The sequence below is a fragment of the Lepidochelys kempii genome, chromosome 6 (genome assembly GCF_965140265.1).
Source record: "Lepidochelys kempii isolate rLepKem1 chromosome 6, rLepKem1.hap2, whole genome shotgun sequence".
NCBI lineage: Eukaryota > Metazoa > Chordata > Testudines > Cheloniidae > Lepidochelys > Lepidochelys kempii.
This window is the reverse complement of record NC_133261.1, coordinates 10,927,409-10,945,314: the sequence shown is the minus strand read 5'-3', so window position 1 is coordinate 10,945,314 and position 17,906 is coordinate 10,927,409. Positions and strand designations below refer to the sequence as shown.

The window sequence follows — 17,906 nt, the reverse complement described above, 5'->3', positions numbered from 1 at the left end:
GTGTTCGACGGAGGGAACCTCTTCAATCTCTTACTTCACCCGTTCCCAAAGTCTGTAAAAGTGGGAGAACTTGCTCCCACTCTGAAATGTTCCCACCTCTTCAGTAAGCAGACACAAATTTAGGTGCTGAGTTTGTTAAAATTATTTTGTGTAGTTTTGGAGATGGAAGCATTTAACCCTAGAGGTACCGAAACATTCCATTGTGAGCATTATAGGCTGCAGCTGGGACAGAGATGATTGGAGTCAGGACTGCAGTTTGGAGTCCATGAATCAAACAAATCAATCAAACAGCCACAAAACAAATTGATCAGCAGAACCAGGTCAGTGTCTCCCTGTTTCTCAAGTGGGGAAATCCATGGCCATGCCTCTCTGTCGGAGGGCGATGACAAGATGTGACTTTGTCACTGTTGTCTCATCGTTCTTGGAGGGAATAAACTAATACAATAGAATTATGAGTCTGAAATGGCTGCGTTGCCATGTGTGTAAGTGAAGACCTGTAATCTTCCCTGCAGTGCTGACTTTATCCGTGACTGCCTTTCTTTTTGGAGCAGGTTATGCCAGCTGCATTTCAGTTCAGTTGTAATATTCTCTAAACACTTATTCCCACTCTAGAAATGGGGGTGTTAGAGCTTTGAACTACTAAAAATCTGACAGAATACTCTGCTCGTGCTAACCTTTATTTTGCTAATTTACTAGTAGTTAACTTGTTCGAATCTTTGTTTATTGTATATGCGACGTCTGTCAGACGCAAGATGTATGCTCTTAAGGTTTGCCAAATATGAACTGTGTGCTAGGTACAGTTAGTGCAAATGTTTCCTTGATCTAATGCTACTTGTGTGCTATGGTCTACTGCCAGCTAAACTGTTGTGTACATAATTAGATAAGTAAAGGTGTGTAAGGTCTGTGGAATTTGGAATTTTCTGCCTCCTAAATGCGGAGAATACAAATATGAGCTAAACTGTGCTCATAGTTTGAAACAGAGTGAAGATGTAACTGCTGCAAGACAGGTTTCAGAGGGGCAGCCGTGTTAGTCTGTATCAGCAAAAAACCCACGAGTCCTTGTGGCACCTTAGAGACTAACACATTTATTTGGGCATAAGCTTTCATGGGTTGTGATCCGCTTCATCAGATGCATGGAGTGAAAGATACAGTAGGCAGGTATAAATAGACAGCACATGAAAAGATGGGAGTTGCCTCACCAAGTGGGGGGTCAGTGCTAACGAGGTCAATACAGTCAGGGGGGATGTGGCCCATTCCCAACAGTTGACAAGAAGGTATGAATATCAGCAGAGGAAAAATATTACTTATTGTAGTGCTAATGAGGCCAATTCAGTCAGGGTGCCAGCAATGCCCCTCTGCCATGTACATTGTCCAAACCAGATAGTCTCTATGCAAAAGAATAAATGGACAGAAATCATACTTTCTTGTCAACTGTTGAGAATGGGCCACATCCACCCTGACTGTATTGGCCTCGTTAGCACTGACCCCCCACTTGGTAAGGCAACTCCCATCTTTTCATGGGCTGTCTATACCTGCCTACTGTATCTTTCACTCCATGTATCTAATAAAGTGGGTCATAACCCACAAAAGCTTATGCCCAAATAAATTTGCTAGTCTCTAAGGTGCTGCAAACTCCTTGTTTGTTTGTTTATTTTTTCCTGCAAGACAGTTTCTCTAGATAAACAAATTAAGAACCGGAAAAATGGCTAAAGGACCAAGAAAGGTTAGTCATGGAGCTTTCTTGAATTGTAACTGTCCATATAATTTATGTGAAAACATTACATGTCGGTCTGAAACAATTTGGTTGAATATTGCTTTCGGTTGATTTTTTTTTCATACATATGGTATGACTACTGTTAAATCAGATACAAAATAGAAACTCAGCGGGGTCTGATATTTAGCAGAGTGTAGACCAGATGCAGAGTTTCAGCTTGCGGAATGGCATATCCTTGTCTCACTTTTCAGGGCACTGTAAGTGCCATGAAAGTATTTTATTACTTACAGCCAATCCCATCCCAGTTCTAGGTTTGAATAATAATTAAATCTATTAATTTACTGATAGACACTGTTATGAATCTCAATCCACATTTATTCTGGTGAAATGTTTGAAAAGGTCTCACACCCTGATGAATAAAGAGGGGGGCTGGAACTCAGGGTGCTGGGGGTGCAGATGCAGCAGCCCCCCCCCCCCCCGGGTTGAAGTGGTTTCCATCCTACACAGGGCGCCCAGCCCCCCACTGTAACATTGGTGCGATACCCGCCTTTGCACAAGGGATGGGAGCCACCAACCCACAGGGAACCGGCTTCACCCCGTCTCCCCTAGTGGCTCCCCCTGCAACTCGCTTCCCCGACCGAGATGGTTAAGGGTTAAACCCACAGAGCTCGGGGTCCTCCGCAGCCTAGACAGGCCCAGGCATGACTGCGCGAGGGGGCGGGCGAAGGGAGGGACCTTCTCGTGCCCGCCGCGGAGACCCGGGGGCCGAGCCCGGCCCGAGCGGCGCGTGCGGGAGCGAGCCCCCTCTGCAGGCTGCAGCCCCGGCGCGCGGGGCGGTGAGCGGGGCCCGGGGAGGCGCCGCCAGAGGCGGCCGCGGAGGGAGGGAAGCGGCCGCGGAGGCTGCGAATCGCTGCCCGGGGAGGAGGCTGCTGGTGCCGGAGCCGAACCGCGCCTGGGACCGGAGCCACCCCCCGGGGGCCGGTCTGTGCAGCGGAGCCCGGCAGGGTCCGCGCCCCAACCAGCGAGAGCCCGACCGAGCCCCCCCGCTCGCTGACGGGGGCAGGCGGGACCCTTCCCCGGTGCGGGGCTGCGGGGGCTGCCGGGTTCTGACCCCTCCCCGCAGAGCAGGCACCGGCCGGGGCTGGGGGGCGGCTCCGTTCGGTCGGTTCCCCTGGCCTGTGCCACGGGGGCTGGGCCCGGCCCGCTCGGGACACCGGGCTCGGCGCCGGGCCGGGGCCGCTGCACACACCGGCGATGGGAGCGCGGGGGGAGGCTGCGCTGGGTCCGTGGGTACCGCGGGGGGAAGGTTCCTTCTGTGAGCGCCCCATCGGGCAGCGTGCTGGGGATCCAGCCCGGGGCCTCCAGCGCTACCAGCCTGGGCTGCTCCTGCTTGAGCTGCAGCTCTCTGGCTGGGGCTCCCAGGGTCTGTGCAGATGGCAACTGAAACCTGCAGCCGGGCTGTGCCAGCTGATGGGGCTCAGCCTAGGGGCAGTTTAATGGCAGTGCAGACATTTGGGCTCCTGCTGGAGCCTGGGCTTTGGGACCCTGCTCTGTGTAGCTCAAGAACAAATAAAGTTGGTCCAATAAGAGATATTACCTGCCCCACCTTGTCTCTGTAATATCCTGGGTCCAACACGACTACAACACTGTAACCCTAATTCCTGCCCAAGAAAGAGGGCAAGCCCAGGGAGGGAGCACCTGGGGAGTGAACCAACCCTGCACACACCCCACAATGCCACTCCAGTGCCCCACATTCACCCTGCAGTAGTGGCTCCAGCAGAGTCTTATGGGGCTGCCTGCCCCCAGTGCCCTGCTCTGGGCATTGCCTCATGGCTAGAAGGGTCGTAGTGCTACTCAGGTTTGGTCTGCCCAGCCCCCCAGCATGGTGACAGAGGGTCAGGTGTGCAGGCTAAACGTAAGTGGGGCTTTGACCTGGTGCTCCAGGTTGCTGTGACACTCACTGACGTTTGGCCTGCCTGTCGCATCACGACAGAGGATCAGGAGGACGCTGCCTCAGAAGTGATGCAGCTCTTTGTGACAGGATACAACACCCACAGCTGCGGGCTGGGCCCAGCTCTCAGAGCCACCACTGTGTGGTGAATCACAGACATAGAAAACACGAAAGCTCATGCTCAAATAAATTGGTTAGTCTCTAAGGTGCCACAAGTACTCCTTTTCTTTATAGAAAACACTCTTCATTACTTTTTTTACGCTGCGCAAACCCACACCCATAATAATGGTACAAACTTTCAAACCTCCTAGGGCGCTCCCGGTTCCATGGACCACGATACATCTGCCTCACCTGCAACAGCTATTCCTCTACCAGTGTGTAAACTTTGCCGTGCTGAGTTGGGTTGTTTGTCCTTTCAGATGTCGGTGACGTTTGAGGATGTGGCCATGTATTTCTCCCCAGCGGAGTGGGCCCTGCTGGGCGAGGAGCAAAGGCAACTTTATAGGCACATCATGTGTGAAAATTACCAGATTCTGGTCTCATTAGGTGAGGAGCTATGTCTGTGATATCAGGGCCCCACTGCACTGGGTGCTGCACAGAGACACCGTAACTGAGATGGAGCATTGGTGTGAGTGGTTGGGTGGAGAGGTGTCTATGGGGTTGGAAGCAGTGGTGCATGGGTGTGGATGGATAGAGGTGTGTTTAACTGAGCAGAGCAGCCAGTTCATGGGGGGACCAGGTGGGTGAGGTAGTATCTTTTACTGGGCCAATTTCTGTTGTTGAGAGAGAAAAGCTTTTGAGCCACACAGAGCTCTTCTTCCGGTCTGGGAAAGGAAAACTCTCTCTCACCAACAGAAGCTGGTCCAATAAAAGGTATTACCTCACTCAGCTGATCTCTCTAATATCCTGGGACTGAAAGGTCTAAAACTACACTGCATATGTTCAAGAGGATGCACTTCCACCCATGGTCACTAGGGCTCTACAGTTTAGTGCAAGAGAATTCTGGCTCTTGTAGTTCCCAGACAGAGCACATGAGCAGAAAACAATGGTGTGTTCTTCAAGCCAACAGTATGAAAGCCCAGCCAACACCACAGTTAAGGAGAAAGGCAGACTGGGTTCAGCTATGCGGGTGTATGCTGGGTTAATCTATGCTGCTCTGGTTGGCCTGGGTCAGTTGACTCAGGACGTGGGACTCAGACTGTATGGCTAAAAATTGCATTGTAGATGTTCTCGGGCTGGTGCCTGGGCTCTGGGATCCTCCCTCCAAATATCCACTCAGCAATTTTACAATCCCACCACTGCCGGCTACCAGGAGTGTTGACCATAAGCTGCAGTTCATGTTTCTAGGGAAAACAATTGCCTATTAGCCTTCACAATTAGCTGATTGCCTAATTGGCACAAACACTGCATGTGCATCTGTGGAAAGTGCAGCACTTCTGTGCCTAGAAGTGCTTAGCGGTGATGCTTTTCTCTAAGCAGGAATCAAAACCCCCAAACCAGTGGTGATCTCCAGCATAGAACGAGGGGAAGATCTATGTGTTCAGGGTCTCACAGAAGATGAAGATGGGGACATTCTGAGACGTACCCACCCAGGTGAGGAAGGAGTTAAAGTCATATGGAGGGATCGAACAAGTAGCTGAAGGCAGCTGGAATCCTGATATGTTTTGGCCAAAGTGACAGTAGATCTCAGAATGCTAGTCTTTTAGTCTAATATTAGGCTTTTTTAGAACAGTATCACATCGGCTACCATTCAATTTGTGATCCACTATAACCGTCACGTTCTTTTCTGCTGTACTGCTGCCAAGGCAGTTATTCCCCATTTTCTATTGTGCATTTCATTTTTCCTTCCTAAGTGAACTATTTCGTACTTGTGTTTCTTGAATTTCACATTGTTGATTTCAGACCAATTCTCCAGTTTGTCAACATCATTTTGAATACTAATCCCGTCTATCAAAGTGTTTGTAATCCTTCCCTGGCTGTCTGAATCATTGGCCAAGCAGCACTTGGGTGTCTCCGTTCCAAGTTCAGGCCCAATTTTGTAGGTACTCAACATTGTTCCATCACTTTTTTGGGCTCTCAGTTGACATTAATAAGGGATTTCGTTATTACTCCCCAGGATTAGTTGGGAGACAACATCATGTTGTGGGAGTGAGGAGACCTGAACTCTATTCCTCATTCTGCCACTGAGATGCTGGCAGACCTTGGACAATGTTGTATTAATTCATATAGACTACATGGGCCTAGAGAGACAAAGATGTTAACATGACACTGTCATGGGCAACATTAAAGAGTGTTAAATAAGCTTTGGGGTCAGGAATATAGAAACAGTAGCCTGCGTAGTACCATGGAAAACACCACAACATTTTTTTTCTATTCTTTTATTAAAGATACAGGGAAAAAAAAGGAACAAGAGATAAGGCATTTGAAATGTCAGGGATGATGTAATACTTTTATTTTGACAGTGTCCCTTGTTGCCTTTCCCTTTAGCTGGAGAGAGTCTTTGGACAAAAGTTCTCTGTTGGAAAGTCTTTTAGATAGTATTAAACATGGTAATAACTGTCCTTTTGAAATATCAAAGCTCTTGGAGCTGTTGTTGATATTATAAAAATTCGATCCCGTTTCCTAGGAGACAAAAAAAGTCAAACCCACTCAAGACGGAAGAGAAAAGAACAGCATGGATAGAACATGTGGCTTCTGACTCGGGTTTACTCTTACTTGCCGCTTCATGGCTGGAGAAACACAGGCACGGCACATGGTCTGATCAGCCAATTGGAGACCTGCCTGGCAAACGTGTACCAGCGTTGGTCTGTTCTGAACAATGCGTTTGGCTGCTTCTTTGATCACAGGCTTACAGCAAGGTTGAAAACTATGGCAGTTTTGGCCAGCTAAGCCAGACTCTTACTTATTAGAAGGCAAAGGGAGAAAAATAAGAAAGAGAAGAAATATGACGGGGAATGAAAAGAATTCATGGGAGTTAAGAGGGACAGGGGCACAAAAATCTCACATTCCAGGTGATTTGGGGGAGTTGGCGAGAACTGGTAACGGTGGCAGTATCCTCCAGCTCCCTTTCTCTGGTCCGGTCTTGTTAAGACATCTTTTAGGATTAGGATGAAGAAGATCTGGGGTCCCAAAATCAGGATCAGGGCGGCAGCTTGATGGTATTGCTCACTGCAGCAGTTGTTGGCACGCTCCTGCTGTTGCTGTTTTTTTCAGTCAGCAAGGGTTGCATTCAGTTCTGCTCCTTTATTGTCTCCTGAAAGTGTTTTCTTTTGAGAAACCCTTAAAGGAATTAGTAGGCAAAATAGCACAGCCCCTCATTGTTTTTCTGCCAGTTAGGCCTAAATTAAACTCAGTCATTTTGGTTCGTTAATGTCCAGTTCCACACTTCTCTTGTTTACAGCCATCATTTTAACACTGTCCTTGAATTGCGTTATAGGCCTTTTTTGTTTGGACTAATTCCATCATCTTGTTTATATTTTTCACCTTTTCCCATCAACATTTGTTGTTGTAGGACATTGTAACACTTATAGATTTTCTCACAGTTTTTACAATTAAATGGCCAATTAGGGTAAAATTTGTGGGCCCAATTATTACAACAGCAAATTACTCCTTTGGCTAAGGTTCTCTCCCACCCTTTGTGTATTTAGTGTATAAGTTCTTCAACATCAGGGCGATCTCTCTGTTTTTTTGTGTAGCACCTGGTACTATGGAACCATGATCTCAGTTGTGCTACCACAGTACAAAGTAACTGTCGAGACGCAAATAGCTTCCCCTCTTGTGCATTGTGGAACCCACTGTCCAACAGTGACCATAAATGAGTAATTTACCGTGCAGGGTAAAGGGCTTCTTTCAGTGATAATCAATCAGTTCATATGATGTCAACCAAAGACTTCTTGTCTTGGTGCAGATTTTCCAGATGCAGAAGAGACCTGGGACTGGTCAGCAATTGAGAGCTCCTTGGGCTTCTTCCTCACACAGAGCTCTTCCCCTGGAGCAGGTAGGGAAGCAGCTTGGCCCTTTCCATCAGTAGGAGCCAGAGAGCTCATTTCAGGAATCGTCCATCAGCTGCAAACTCTCCCCTCACAGAGCATTACAATACGGATTGAAGCCCAAACATGAGAAGTGCTACAGCTCCTCACCCAGACAGCCCCCTAGAAACCCCATCTCTCCCCTTACGCAGATTCCCCCAGTCTCTCCCTCTCCCCCATTTTCCATAGAACACGGAGCCGTTGGGATCCCATCATAGTGTGTGTGTTCCATGTGTGTCCCTCGGGAGAGGGTTGTCAGTGCTGGTGTGTAGTGATGCTGTTCTCCCCAGTGAAATGGGCCTCAGTGTAGAGAGAGGATTGTGGGGGCTGATTTTCACGTTGACTTGGAGGACTATTAGCAGGGCCTATGGGACACTGACCTTCTCCTCCTTCCCCCAGCACTGGGGCCCCAGACAGTGTGGCCTCTTGCACTCAACTGCCAATAGCCAGCCCTGCTCTGAGGGGAGAGGCATGAGGCTGACTCAGGCACATCCCCCTGCTGGGAATATTAGTGGTTTCCCTTTGTGAGCAGCACAAGAAATAACATCTGTACTCTCTTCCGCACCAAGCAGGGGCAAGGACCCTGAGCAGAGCTGAGGGGCAGACTCCTGAGGAAGGGCCTGGCACCCTGGAGTCACTCAGGCCCTTCCCAGGGACATCAGGGAAGAACCATTCCAAGAAATCTGAGCGGGGAAGACACCACAAGAGGCAGGGCAGGCCACAAAGGCAGAAGAAAAAGCTGATCAGGAATGAGCCGGCAACCTCAAGAGGCCATCAGAGGAGATCCAGGCCATATCGAAAGCCTCCTGCAGAGGTTAAAGCTGAGCCCAGAAAGAGCCTATTTACCTGTCGTGTATGCAGAGAAGAATTCAAGGTGCAAAGAGACCTGATAAGCCACCACTGGATGGTTCATAAGAGACAGGAACTGTATCACTGTAGTGAGTGTGGGGAAAGCTTTAGGAGAAAGAAGGAGTTCAGAGCACATGGGAAAGCTCACAGAAAGAAGAGAGACCATCCCTGTTCTGAATGTGGGAAGATATTCAACCAGTTATCACTGCTCACTGCCCACCAGAGAATCCACACTGGAGAGAGACCCTATCATTGTGGTGAGTGCGGAAAAAGATTCTTGTACTTATCAGCTTTTACCATCCACAAGAGAGTCCACTCAGGAGAGAGACCCTATGCCTGCGCTGAGTGTGGAAAGCAATTTATGGATTCGTCAACATTTCGTAATCACCAGAGAATCCACTCAGAAAAGAGACCCCATCGCTGTAGCCAGTGTGGGAAAGGCTTCAAACTTACATCAAATCTTACTCGGCACCAGAAAATCCACAGTGAAGAGAGACCCTTCTTGTGCCATGAGTGTGGAAAAAAATTTTGCCTACGAGAACATCTGATCAGACATCAGAGGATCCACACTGGGGAGCAGCCCTATTGCTGTGCTGAGTGTGGGAAAAAATTCAGTCTCCTTCAAAGTCTCAGGAGACACCAGGAAACCCATATTACGGGGAGACTCCATCGCTGTGTTGAGTGTGGGAAAGTATTCCGTCATCCAGACAGTCTCTCTAAACACCAGAGAGTGCACACTGGGAAACTCCATCGCTGCACTGACTGTGGAAAAGGCTTTGTCTATATGCATCATCTCACTCGCCACCAGAGAATCCACACTGGAGAGAAACCCTATTGCTGCACTGAGTGTGGGAAAAGTTTCACCCAACTGTCAGGCCTTACCAACCACCTGAGAATCCATTCAGGAGAGCGACCCTATCCCTGCACGCAGTGTGGGAAGTGCTTTGCTCACTCATCATCTCTCACTGAACATCTGAAAATCCATTCAGGAGAGCGACCATATTCCTGCATTCAGTGTGGGAAGCACTTTGCTCGCTCATCATCTCTTACTCAGCATCAGAGAACTCACTCAGGAGAACGACCATATTCCTGCACTCAGTGTGGGAAGCGTTTTGCTCGCTCATCATATCTTACTAAACACCAGAGCAGCCACTCAGAATAGAGACTCTTGACCCTTGTGTTTGATGGAGGGAACCTCTTCAATTTCTTACTTCACCCGTTCCCAAAGTCTGTAAAAGTGGGAGAACTTGCTCCCACTCTGAAATGTTCCCACCTCTTCAGTAAGCAGACAGAAATTTAGGTGCTGGGTTTGTTAAAATTATTTTGTGTAGTTTTGGAGATGGAAGCATTTAACCCTACAGGTACCGAAACATTCCATTGTGGGCATTATGGGCTGCAGCTAAGAGAGAGATGACTGGAGCCAAGACTGCACTTTAGAGGTCCTGGTTTATCCTAGGCTGTTTGCTCACTGCAGCTCCCATCCTCTCACACTCCACAAATCAAATTAATTGTTTCATTTCTTCTGGGATTTTTGGGTTTGGAAAAATTGGCAAAGATTCTGGCAGAGACTGAAAAGGAGCTTTTGTCTCTTTAGTTAATGAAAGGCTGTGACATCTCCTCTGTGCCCCTCATAGTACTGAATCAAAAGGAAGGGTGTTTTTATTTGGCTTTGAGAGAAAATTATGAATCAAGCTGTCTTAGTAGTTGGCTTCATGCACAATGCAGCCAGGGCTCTGTCTTCATACCTAATTGCCAGACAAGCAATACCAGCTAGGACCTGAGGTTTGGAGAGTGGAGTTTCCAGGTCACACAATGATGATACAGCTAAAGTCAAGATACCCCTTTTCTGAAATAGCCTGTCAGACAATGTATCAGAGACAACATTTCTAAGGAACAGTGCCAACAGGTGGTGTGGAACTGTACTTTGGTTTGATGCTGCATTTCTTGGTGGATAGATAAGTCAGATTTCCATCCCCTGCTCTCTCCGAATCAGCTCTCATGTCCTTCTCGGAATAACCATATTAAGTGAATCATAGAATATCAGGGTTGGAAGGGACCTCAGGAGGTCATCTAGTCCAACCCCCTGCTCAAAGCAGGACCAATCCCCAATTAAATCATCCCAGCCAGGGCTTTGTCAAGCCTGACCTTAAAAACTTCTAAGGAAGGAGATTCTACCACCTCCCTAGGTAACGCATTCCAGTGTTTCACCACCCTCTTAGTGAAAAAGTTTTTCCTAATATCCAACTTAAACCTTCCCCACAGCAACTTGAGACCATTACTCCTTGTCCTGTCCTCTTCTACCACTGAGAATAGTCTAGAACCATCCTCTCTGGAACCACCTCTCAGGTAGTTGAAAGCAGCTATCAAATCCCCCCTCATTCTTCTCTTCTGCAGACTAAACAATCCCAGTTCCCTCAGCCTCTCCTCATAACTCATGTGTTCCAGACCCCTAATCATTTTTGTTGCCCTTCGCTGGACTCTCTCCAATTTGTCCACATCCTCCTTGTAGTGTGGGGCCCAAAACTGGACACAGTACTCCAGATGAGGCCTCACCAATGTCGAATAGAGGGGGACGATCACGTCCCTCGATCTGCTCGCTATGCCCCTACTTATACATCCCAAAATGCCATTGGCCTTCTTGGCAACAAGGGCACACTGCTGACTCATATCCAGCTTCTCGTCCACTGTCACCCCTAGGTCCTTTTCCGCAGAACTGCTGCCTAGCCATTCGGTCCCTAGTCTGTAGCTGTGCATTGGGTTCTTCCGTCCTAAGTGCAGGACGCTGCACTTATCCTTATTGAACCTCATCAGATTTCTCGTGAAAGATCCTTCTTCGTTACAACAGGATACATTGTGGTGACAGGTGCTTTAACTTACATCTCTACCCATTGAGGCTTCTCAAGCTCCCCATCCTGTTCCTGTGGGGCTCAAGAACAAACAGCATGTTGTTTGGTTATGGACTGCCGTCTTTATCATATTGATGGAAGATGCAAATGCTTGACCTCTATGGATGCTGCTGTCATGATTAGAGTGTCTACATTACTTACCCAACATCTAATTCATTGTGCCATCAGAAGTCATACACCAGAAAAATGGGCATGGGCAGGTGTCAAGGCTGATTCCCACTCTGGCACTTTGAGTGCAGAAGGTGGGGGCCTGCAAGGATTCAAAACGTTAATACTTGCCACTCCTTGCTTGTATTAAACTCTCAAGGTTACAGCTTCTCTCTGACCTTGGACGGGTAGATGCTGCCACCACTCAAATGCAAAGCCCTTGGAACTCAGGAAGGAACACTTGGGAAGTCCTTTCTGTGGGGTACCCTTAAGCCCTTTCACTCCCTCCTCCAGGGTGGAGCTGAGAAAGAAAACACAGGAAATTAGCTGTTGCCCCCAGCTAATTAAACAACATATGCACAAACCTCTTAGGACACCAAAAATCCAGTCCTGTTCTTTAAAAAGGTAAATTTTATTAAAAACAAAAAGAAAGAACAAAGATCTGGAATTTAGGCTTTTGCTAGGTTTTAAAAGAGCAATTCCAAAAAATAAGCACCCAAAATAGCTTTCTTGGGGGTTCAGCTTAAAGGTTACAAGCAAACAAAAGTATCTGGGGTCAGCACAGAGGAGTCCACTAGCCATAAGAAATAAACGGAAATAAACCTAATTGTGTGTTTCTAAACATTCCTGATCTGCTTACACATTTGGGGGTTCCAAATCAGTCGTTCTAGGTATGATTTGATGATCTATGATCATACCTGGCTTAATGTTTCTCATAGGATAACTGCTCCCTGTCCCTTCTTTTCTGGAGAACAACAACAGAGACAAAGGGGAAGTTTTTTCCCCCATTTTAAAAAATCTGGCTTCAAGATTAAACTCGATAATTTTATGGAGGAAATGGTATGATGGGATAACATGATTTTGACAATTAATTGATCTTTAATTATTCATGGTAAATAGGCCCAATGGCCTGTGATGGGATGGGATCTGAGTTACTGCAGAGAATTCTTTCCTAGGTATCTGGCTGGTGAATCTTGCCCACATGCTCCATATTTGGGGTTGGGAAGGAATTTTTCCTTCAGGGCAAATTGGAAGAGGCCTGGGGGGGGGGGTTTCGCCTTCCCCTGCAGCATGGTACACAGATCACTTGCTGGAGTATTCTCTGCACCTTGAAGTCTTTAAACCATGATTTGAGAACTTCAATAGCTCAGACATAGGTGAGGGGTTTATTGCAGGAGTGCGTGCCTGGGTGGGATTCTGTGGCCTGCATTGTGCAGGAGGTCAGACTAGATGATCATAATGGTCCCTTCTGATCTTAATATCTATGAGTTTAAGTTATAGCCTTCCCATTGGCTCTTTTGGTCATGTGCCCACTCCCTTTCCTTTTCCTGGGGGACTTTGTTAACCCTTTGCAGGTAAAGCAAGCAGAGAACAGCCACCAAGAGGGACTTTATAGCTAACTGGCTGGGTGGGTGTCCATAAAATGGAGCTACTCCCCACCCCCTTCATTTATCACAGCAGGGATGAGAGATGTCAGTTACTTCCTGTTATGCCTTTTTTTTTTTTTTTAATAATTCGAATTTGTATCCCTGGACGCTTATGTGGCACTTTAGTGCCACCCAGGGCTTGTCTACACTAGACTTTATCACTTACCAAAACACTCATCCACATCCCTGAGAGATGTAAAATATACCAACCTAAGCTCTGGTGTAGACTGAGCTATGTTGGTGGGAGAGCTTTCGCCTCTCATAGAGGTGGAGATGTTATGCTGACAGGTGAGCTCTCTCTCCCCCATCGGCTTTGAGCATCTTGAATGCTAGCTTGGTGTCTTGAACACTATTGGGAGATGTAGCACTTCTAGTGTAGATTAGTCCTAACATTGAGATGTATCTGGAGCTCAGCCTTGACACCAAGTGGCCAGGAATGCAGGAAACTCTGTGAGCAACTTTGCTTCACTTTGCAGGCTGGGACTCAGGTTTGGCACTTGTTGTAGGTGTTTTCTATAAACAACTTGTGGAGTTGCAGTCCCAGTCCAGAGTGTGACAGGGTATGAAATAGCTAGGGGTCATGGGGCAGGAACAGAGATGGGATCCTGCGTGGGAACAGGCAGCTCAGAGAGACCTATTTGAGGAGAAAGAGAGGGACTCCTAAATAGAGAGGGAGAGAAATCAGTCCCAGCAACATCCACAGATCAAACTGAGCAGCAGTACTGGGCCAGTGTCTCCCCATTCCTCAAGTGGGGAAATCTGTGGCCATGCCTCTCTGTCGGAGGGTAATGATGAGATGGGACTTTGTGTCACTGCTGTGTCATCATTCCTGGAGGGAATAAAATAATATAATAGAATTATGAGTCTGAAATGGCTGCCTCCCATGTGTGTAAGTGAAGACCTACAATCTTCCCTGCACTGCTGACTTTGCCATGTTCCAGTCACTCTTGGGAGATGATATTGGGGAGAAGCAGCCATCTTGCCTTTCTTTCTGGAGCTGGTTATGCCAGCTGCAGTTCAGCTCAATTGTAATCTGCTTTAAGATTGAGAAATATCCATTGTAACAAAGGAACAGCTTAAGGTTCCTGTCCAGACAAATCTTGTGTGTCCTAAAAACTCAGCAGGGGATGATTCTTTCACAAGAGAATGAACTATAAGAAAGGGGAAGAGGTGCCCCCAAATAGTCTTCTCTTTCTCTCTGCTCATGGCATCAATGACACCTGAAAGACAAAGAAAGTAACACCTCACTTGGGGAGGGTCCCTAACTGAAGGGATTCCTGCCAATAAAACTAATACAGCGTGTGGTGAGAGACTTCTGCTTGAATCCATTTAGCTAGATATGTTAGTTATTAGTTGTGTTTTACCTTTTATTTTCTTATAGCTACGGCTACGGTTTTGTCACAGAGGTTGTGGAAGTCACGGGATCCGTAACTTCCAAAGATCTCCATGACTTCAACCCTGGCATTTGAAGGGTCCCACTGCCTCCCGTAGTGGCAGGGAGCTGTGAGGTACCCCCTCCGCCTGAGTCAGTAGCCCCCCAAGCTCTCCGCTGCCATGGGCAACAGGGGTACCCCACCGTTCGCAGCCACAGGTGAGCTCTTTTCCATTGGCTTGAGCATCTTGAATTCTAGGTTGGGGTCTTGAGCACTAGTGGGAGCTATAGCACTTCTAATGTAGATTACCCCTAACACTGAGATGTACCTGGATCTCAGCCTTGACACAAAGTGGCAAGGAGTGCAGGAAAAATCTCTGGGCAACTTTGCTCCCCTTTGCAGGCTGAAACTCAGCTTGCTGCTTGTTGTCTGTGTTTTCTGTGAACAACTCATGGAGTTGCAATCCCAGCCCAGAGTGTGACATGGGTATGAAACATCCAGCGGTCATGGGACAGGGACAGAGGTGGGATCCTGCGTGGGAACAGGCAGCTCAGAGAGCATTGTTTGAGGAGAGAGAGACCAGCCCCAGCAACATTCACAGGTCAAACTGAGCCACAGTAGCGGGCCAGTGTCTCCCCGTTCCTCAGGTGGGGAAGTCCGTGGCCATGCCTCTCTGTCGGAGGGCAATGAGGAGATGGGACTTTGTGTCACGGTTGTGTCATCATTCCTGGAGGGAATAAAATAATACGAGAGAAATAGCCGTCGGAAAGATTCTGTGTGTGCGTGTACGCGTGGCCCTGCAGTGCCGACTGTGCCATGTTCCAGTCCCTCTCGGGAGATGATGTGGGGGGAGAAGCAGCCATCTTGCCTTTCTTTCTGGAGCTGGTTATGCCAGCTGCAGTTCAGCTCAGTTGTAATCTACTTTAAATCATTATCTGTATTCAAAAAATGGGGGTGTTAGAGCACTGAATTAGTTAAAATCTCCCAGAATACTTTGTGCTCATGCTAAGCTTTATTGTACAAATGTACTAGTAGTTAAATTGCTCTAACCTTTGTTCATAATATATGCAGAATCTGTCAGATGCAAGATGTATTCTCTCAAGGTTTGCCAAATATGAACTGTGTGCTAGGTACAGTTAGTGTACATGTATCTGGTTTTTATGCTACTTGTCTGCTATGGTCTGCCGCCAGCTAAACTGTCGTGTGCATAATTAGATGATAAAAGGTGTGTAAGGTCTGCAGAATCCGGACTTTTCTGTCTCCTGTATACATCAGGGTTACATTCTTGAAAAGGGCGCTGGATACTGAAATTCAGTTGGAGATGATTCATGCAGAAGAGAATTAACTATAAGGAAGAGGTGCCCCCAAGTTTCCTCCCTCTTTCTCTCTCTGCTCATGGCATCAACACCACCTGAAAGACCAGGAAAGTAACACTGCACTTGGGGAGGGTCCCTAGCTGGCAGGATTCCAGCCAATAAAACTAATACAGCATGCAGTGAGAGACGGCTGCTTTGAATTCATTTAGCTTGTAAAGTTAGTTATTAGTTGTGTTTTACCTTTTATTTTCTTATAACTAAGGCTATGTTTTTTTTCCCCACAGAAGTTGCAAAATTCAAAGAATCCGTGACTTCCAAAGACCTCCATGACTTCAGCCCTGGCATCTGGGAACTGCAGGGTCCCACTGCCTCCCATAGCAGCAGGGAGCTGTGAGGTACACCCACTGCCTGAGTCAGTGGGCCCCCAAGCTCTCTGCCACCATGGACAGCAGAGTATCCCACAGTTTGTAGCTGCTGCCGCAGGCCAGGGGGTACCCTGCAGCTTCTGGCCACTGTGTGGCACAGGGGAATCCCTGCAGCTCCTGACCCACTTGGGGGGCATGTGCACCCCCACAGCTCCCCCCTGCAGCGATGGCAGGGGGATTCCCTGCTCCCCACTGCTGGAGAGGGGGCAGGAGGACCCTGCAGCTTCTCTCCACTGCTGGTGGCAGGAGGACCCTGGAGAGCTGAACCCCCACTGATAGTAGGGGCCCCAAGAGCTCCAAGCCACTCCACAACTGCCCAGTCCCTTCCCTTTTTATCATGGATATTTTTATAAAAGTCAGGGACGAGTCACAGGCCTCTCTGAATTTTTCTTTATTAACAATCCCATGAACAATCCCTCATTACTTGTAATCACTTAAAAAATTCTCTGTAGTTTTAACTTGCAGTTAACTTGTAATATTGTTTCATCAAATCCAGTGTGTTTGGATTGAAGGGTTTGAGAATCTCCATATCAGATAACAGCTGTTCAATATTCCAGATGGAACCATGGTTAAAGTCACAATTATACTGACCATTTCCAATCAATAAAATCAGTGAGTCTGGTTATCTGACGTCTCAACGCACTTACCATCAGACCCCGAAGCGGATAAGAATTATTGTGCATCTCTCTTATTAATCTGAGCTTGACTAAACTGCCTCTGCAGTACATGTTATGGAAACTGTGCCAGCCCCAAATGTTAAACAATTATGAGATTTTTCTAAAATATAAAAGTTGGAGGTTTTTATTTGCTTTAGGTTTGAGTTGTTAGGGTGCACTTGTTTCGTGTTTTAAAGGTTTACTCTACCACCATGAGGGCTAGAAACTTATCTTTTGTAATGAAAGAAAATTCTCCTGCAATGCAGTGGAGACAACCTGAACCCCTGTACCACCCCTACCCCCTGAGTGCCATCCCCATCCCTTCCTTCAACCAGCTTTGGCACTTTCCCATGCAGACAGAGTCTCCTGATCTGTATCTGGGCTCACATGACAGTTGCTGAGTGATCAGGATGGGCTCCAGGTTCAGGTTATCATGGTCCTTTTTATGTACTCCTCAGACAGAATAATTTAATAGGAACCTGATCTGCAGTCACAGGCTCCTCTCCCCCGGGCTTGTCATCTGGTGTGCCACTCCACAGAGTGGGAGTAGGGCTACGTGGCCATAAATGGTGAAGATGGCAAGGAAAGGAAATGGGGGTGATTTCATAGATCCCTGTGGAGTGTGATGAGCCTCACAGGATACAGTGTGGCAGTGATGTCTTAGGGGCTGAAGCAGGGGCTGCCCCACAGGATATGGGGGGGGGGACAGGGACCTCTCAGGGTCTGAGCCCTGTGCAGCCTGTTGTGGCCCCTCAGGGAACATTCACTGGGACTGTTAGAAATTCAGGAGCTGTTTGATCCTCCTGAGCCCATCATCCCCTCTCGCCCCCTGCAGCTGCTGCTCCCAGGGGTTAATGCCGCAGTGAAGGGCAAAGGGCATCTGGGGTTTGGATTGTGGGGTGGAGCCAATACAGGCCCAGACTGTCCCACTCTGGGCAATTCCCCCTCTACTTTCAAACTGCACAACCCCGCCCCCACCCCTAATTACCAACTGCCACTCTGGGCTGGGGAAGGACCATTCTCACCTGCGCAGGGGGGGAGAAAGGGAGTTGGAGACTTATCCCCAGACTCAGGATAAAAGCTCCCAGCTGAGGGGATGAACCATTTCACTATG

At 47.8% G+C, this 17,906-nt stretch overlaps 1 protein-coding gene across 4 annotated transcripts; it reads left to right on the top strand.

Moving 5' to 3' along the window:
• Nucleotides 1-231: 231 nt before the first annotated feature.
• On the top strand, nt 232-13,664 carry LOC140913657 (uncharacterized). 4 transcript variants are annotated; one of them, XM_073350423.1, is made up of 5 exons: nt 232-320; nt 4,085-4,211; nt 5,145-5,258; nt 7,573-7,662; nt 8,263-9,822. In XM_073350423.1, exons 2-5 carry the CDS (start codon nt 4,085-4,087, stop codon nt 9,702-9,704), a joined length of 1,773 nt encoding a protein of 590 aa, XP_073206524.1. In that variant the 5' UTR covers nt 232-320; the 3' UTR covers nt 9,705-9,822. The 4 variants fall into 4 exon arrangements, with proteins under 4 accessions (XP_073206524.1, XP_073206522.1, XP_073206525.1 ...); XM_073350421.1 differs by lacking the exon at nt 232-320 and adding an exon at nt 1,595-2,550 and having other exon boundaries at nt 8,263-13,664; XM_073350424.1 differs by lacking the exon at nt 232-320 and adding an exon at nt 2,557-2,793.
• Nucleotides 13,665-17,906: the final 4,242 nt, after the last annotated feature.

What these genes read in the sequence shown, in the direction of transcription:
- LOC140913657 (XM_073350421.1), top strand. Translation starts at nt 2,416, where the DNA reads ATGACTGCGCGAGGGGGCGGGCGAAGGGAGGGACCTTCTCGTGCCCGC. An exon ending in TCTGAGACGTACCCACCCAG is followed by an intron (nt 5,259 to 7,572) that starts GTGAGGAAGGAG and finishes GTCTTGGTGCAG; the next exon opens with ATTTTCCAGATGCAGAAGAG. An exon ending in GAGCTCTTCCCCTGGAGCAG is followed by an intron (nt 7,663 to 8,262) that starts GTAGGGAAGCAG and finishes TTCCGCACCAAG; the next exon opens with CAGGGGCAAGGACCCTGAGC.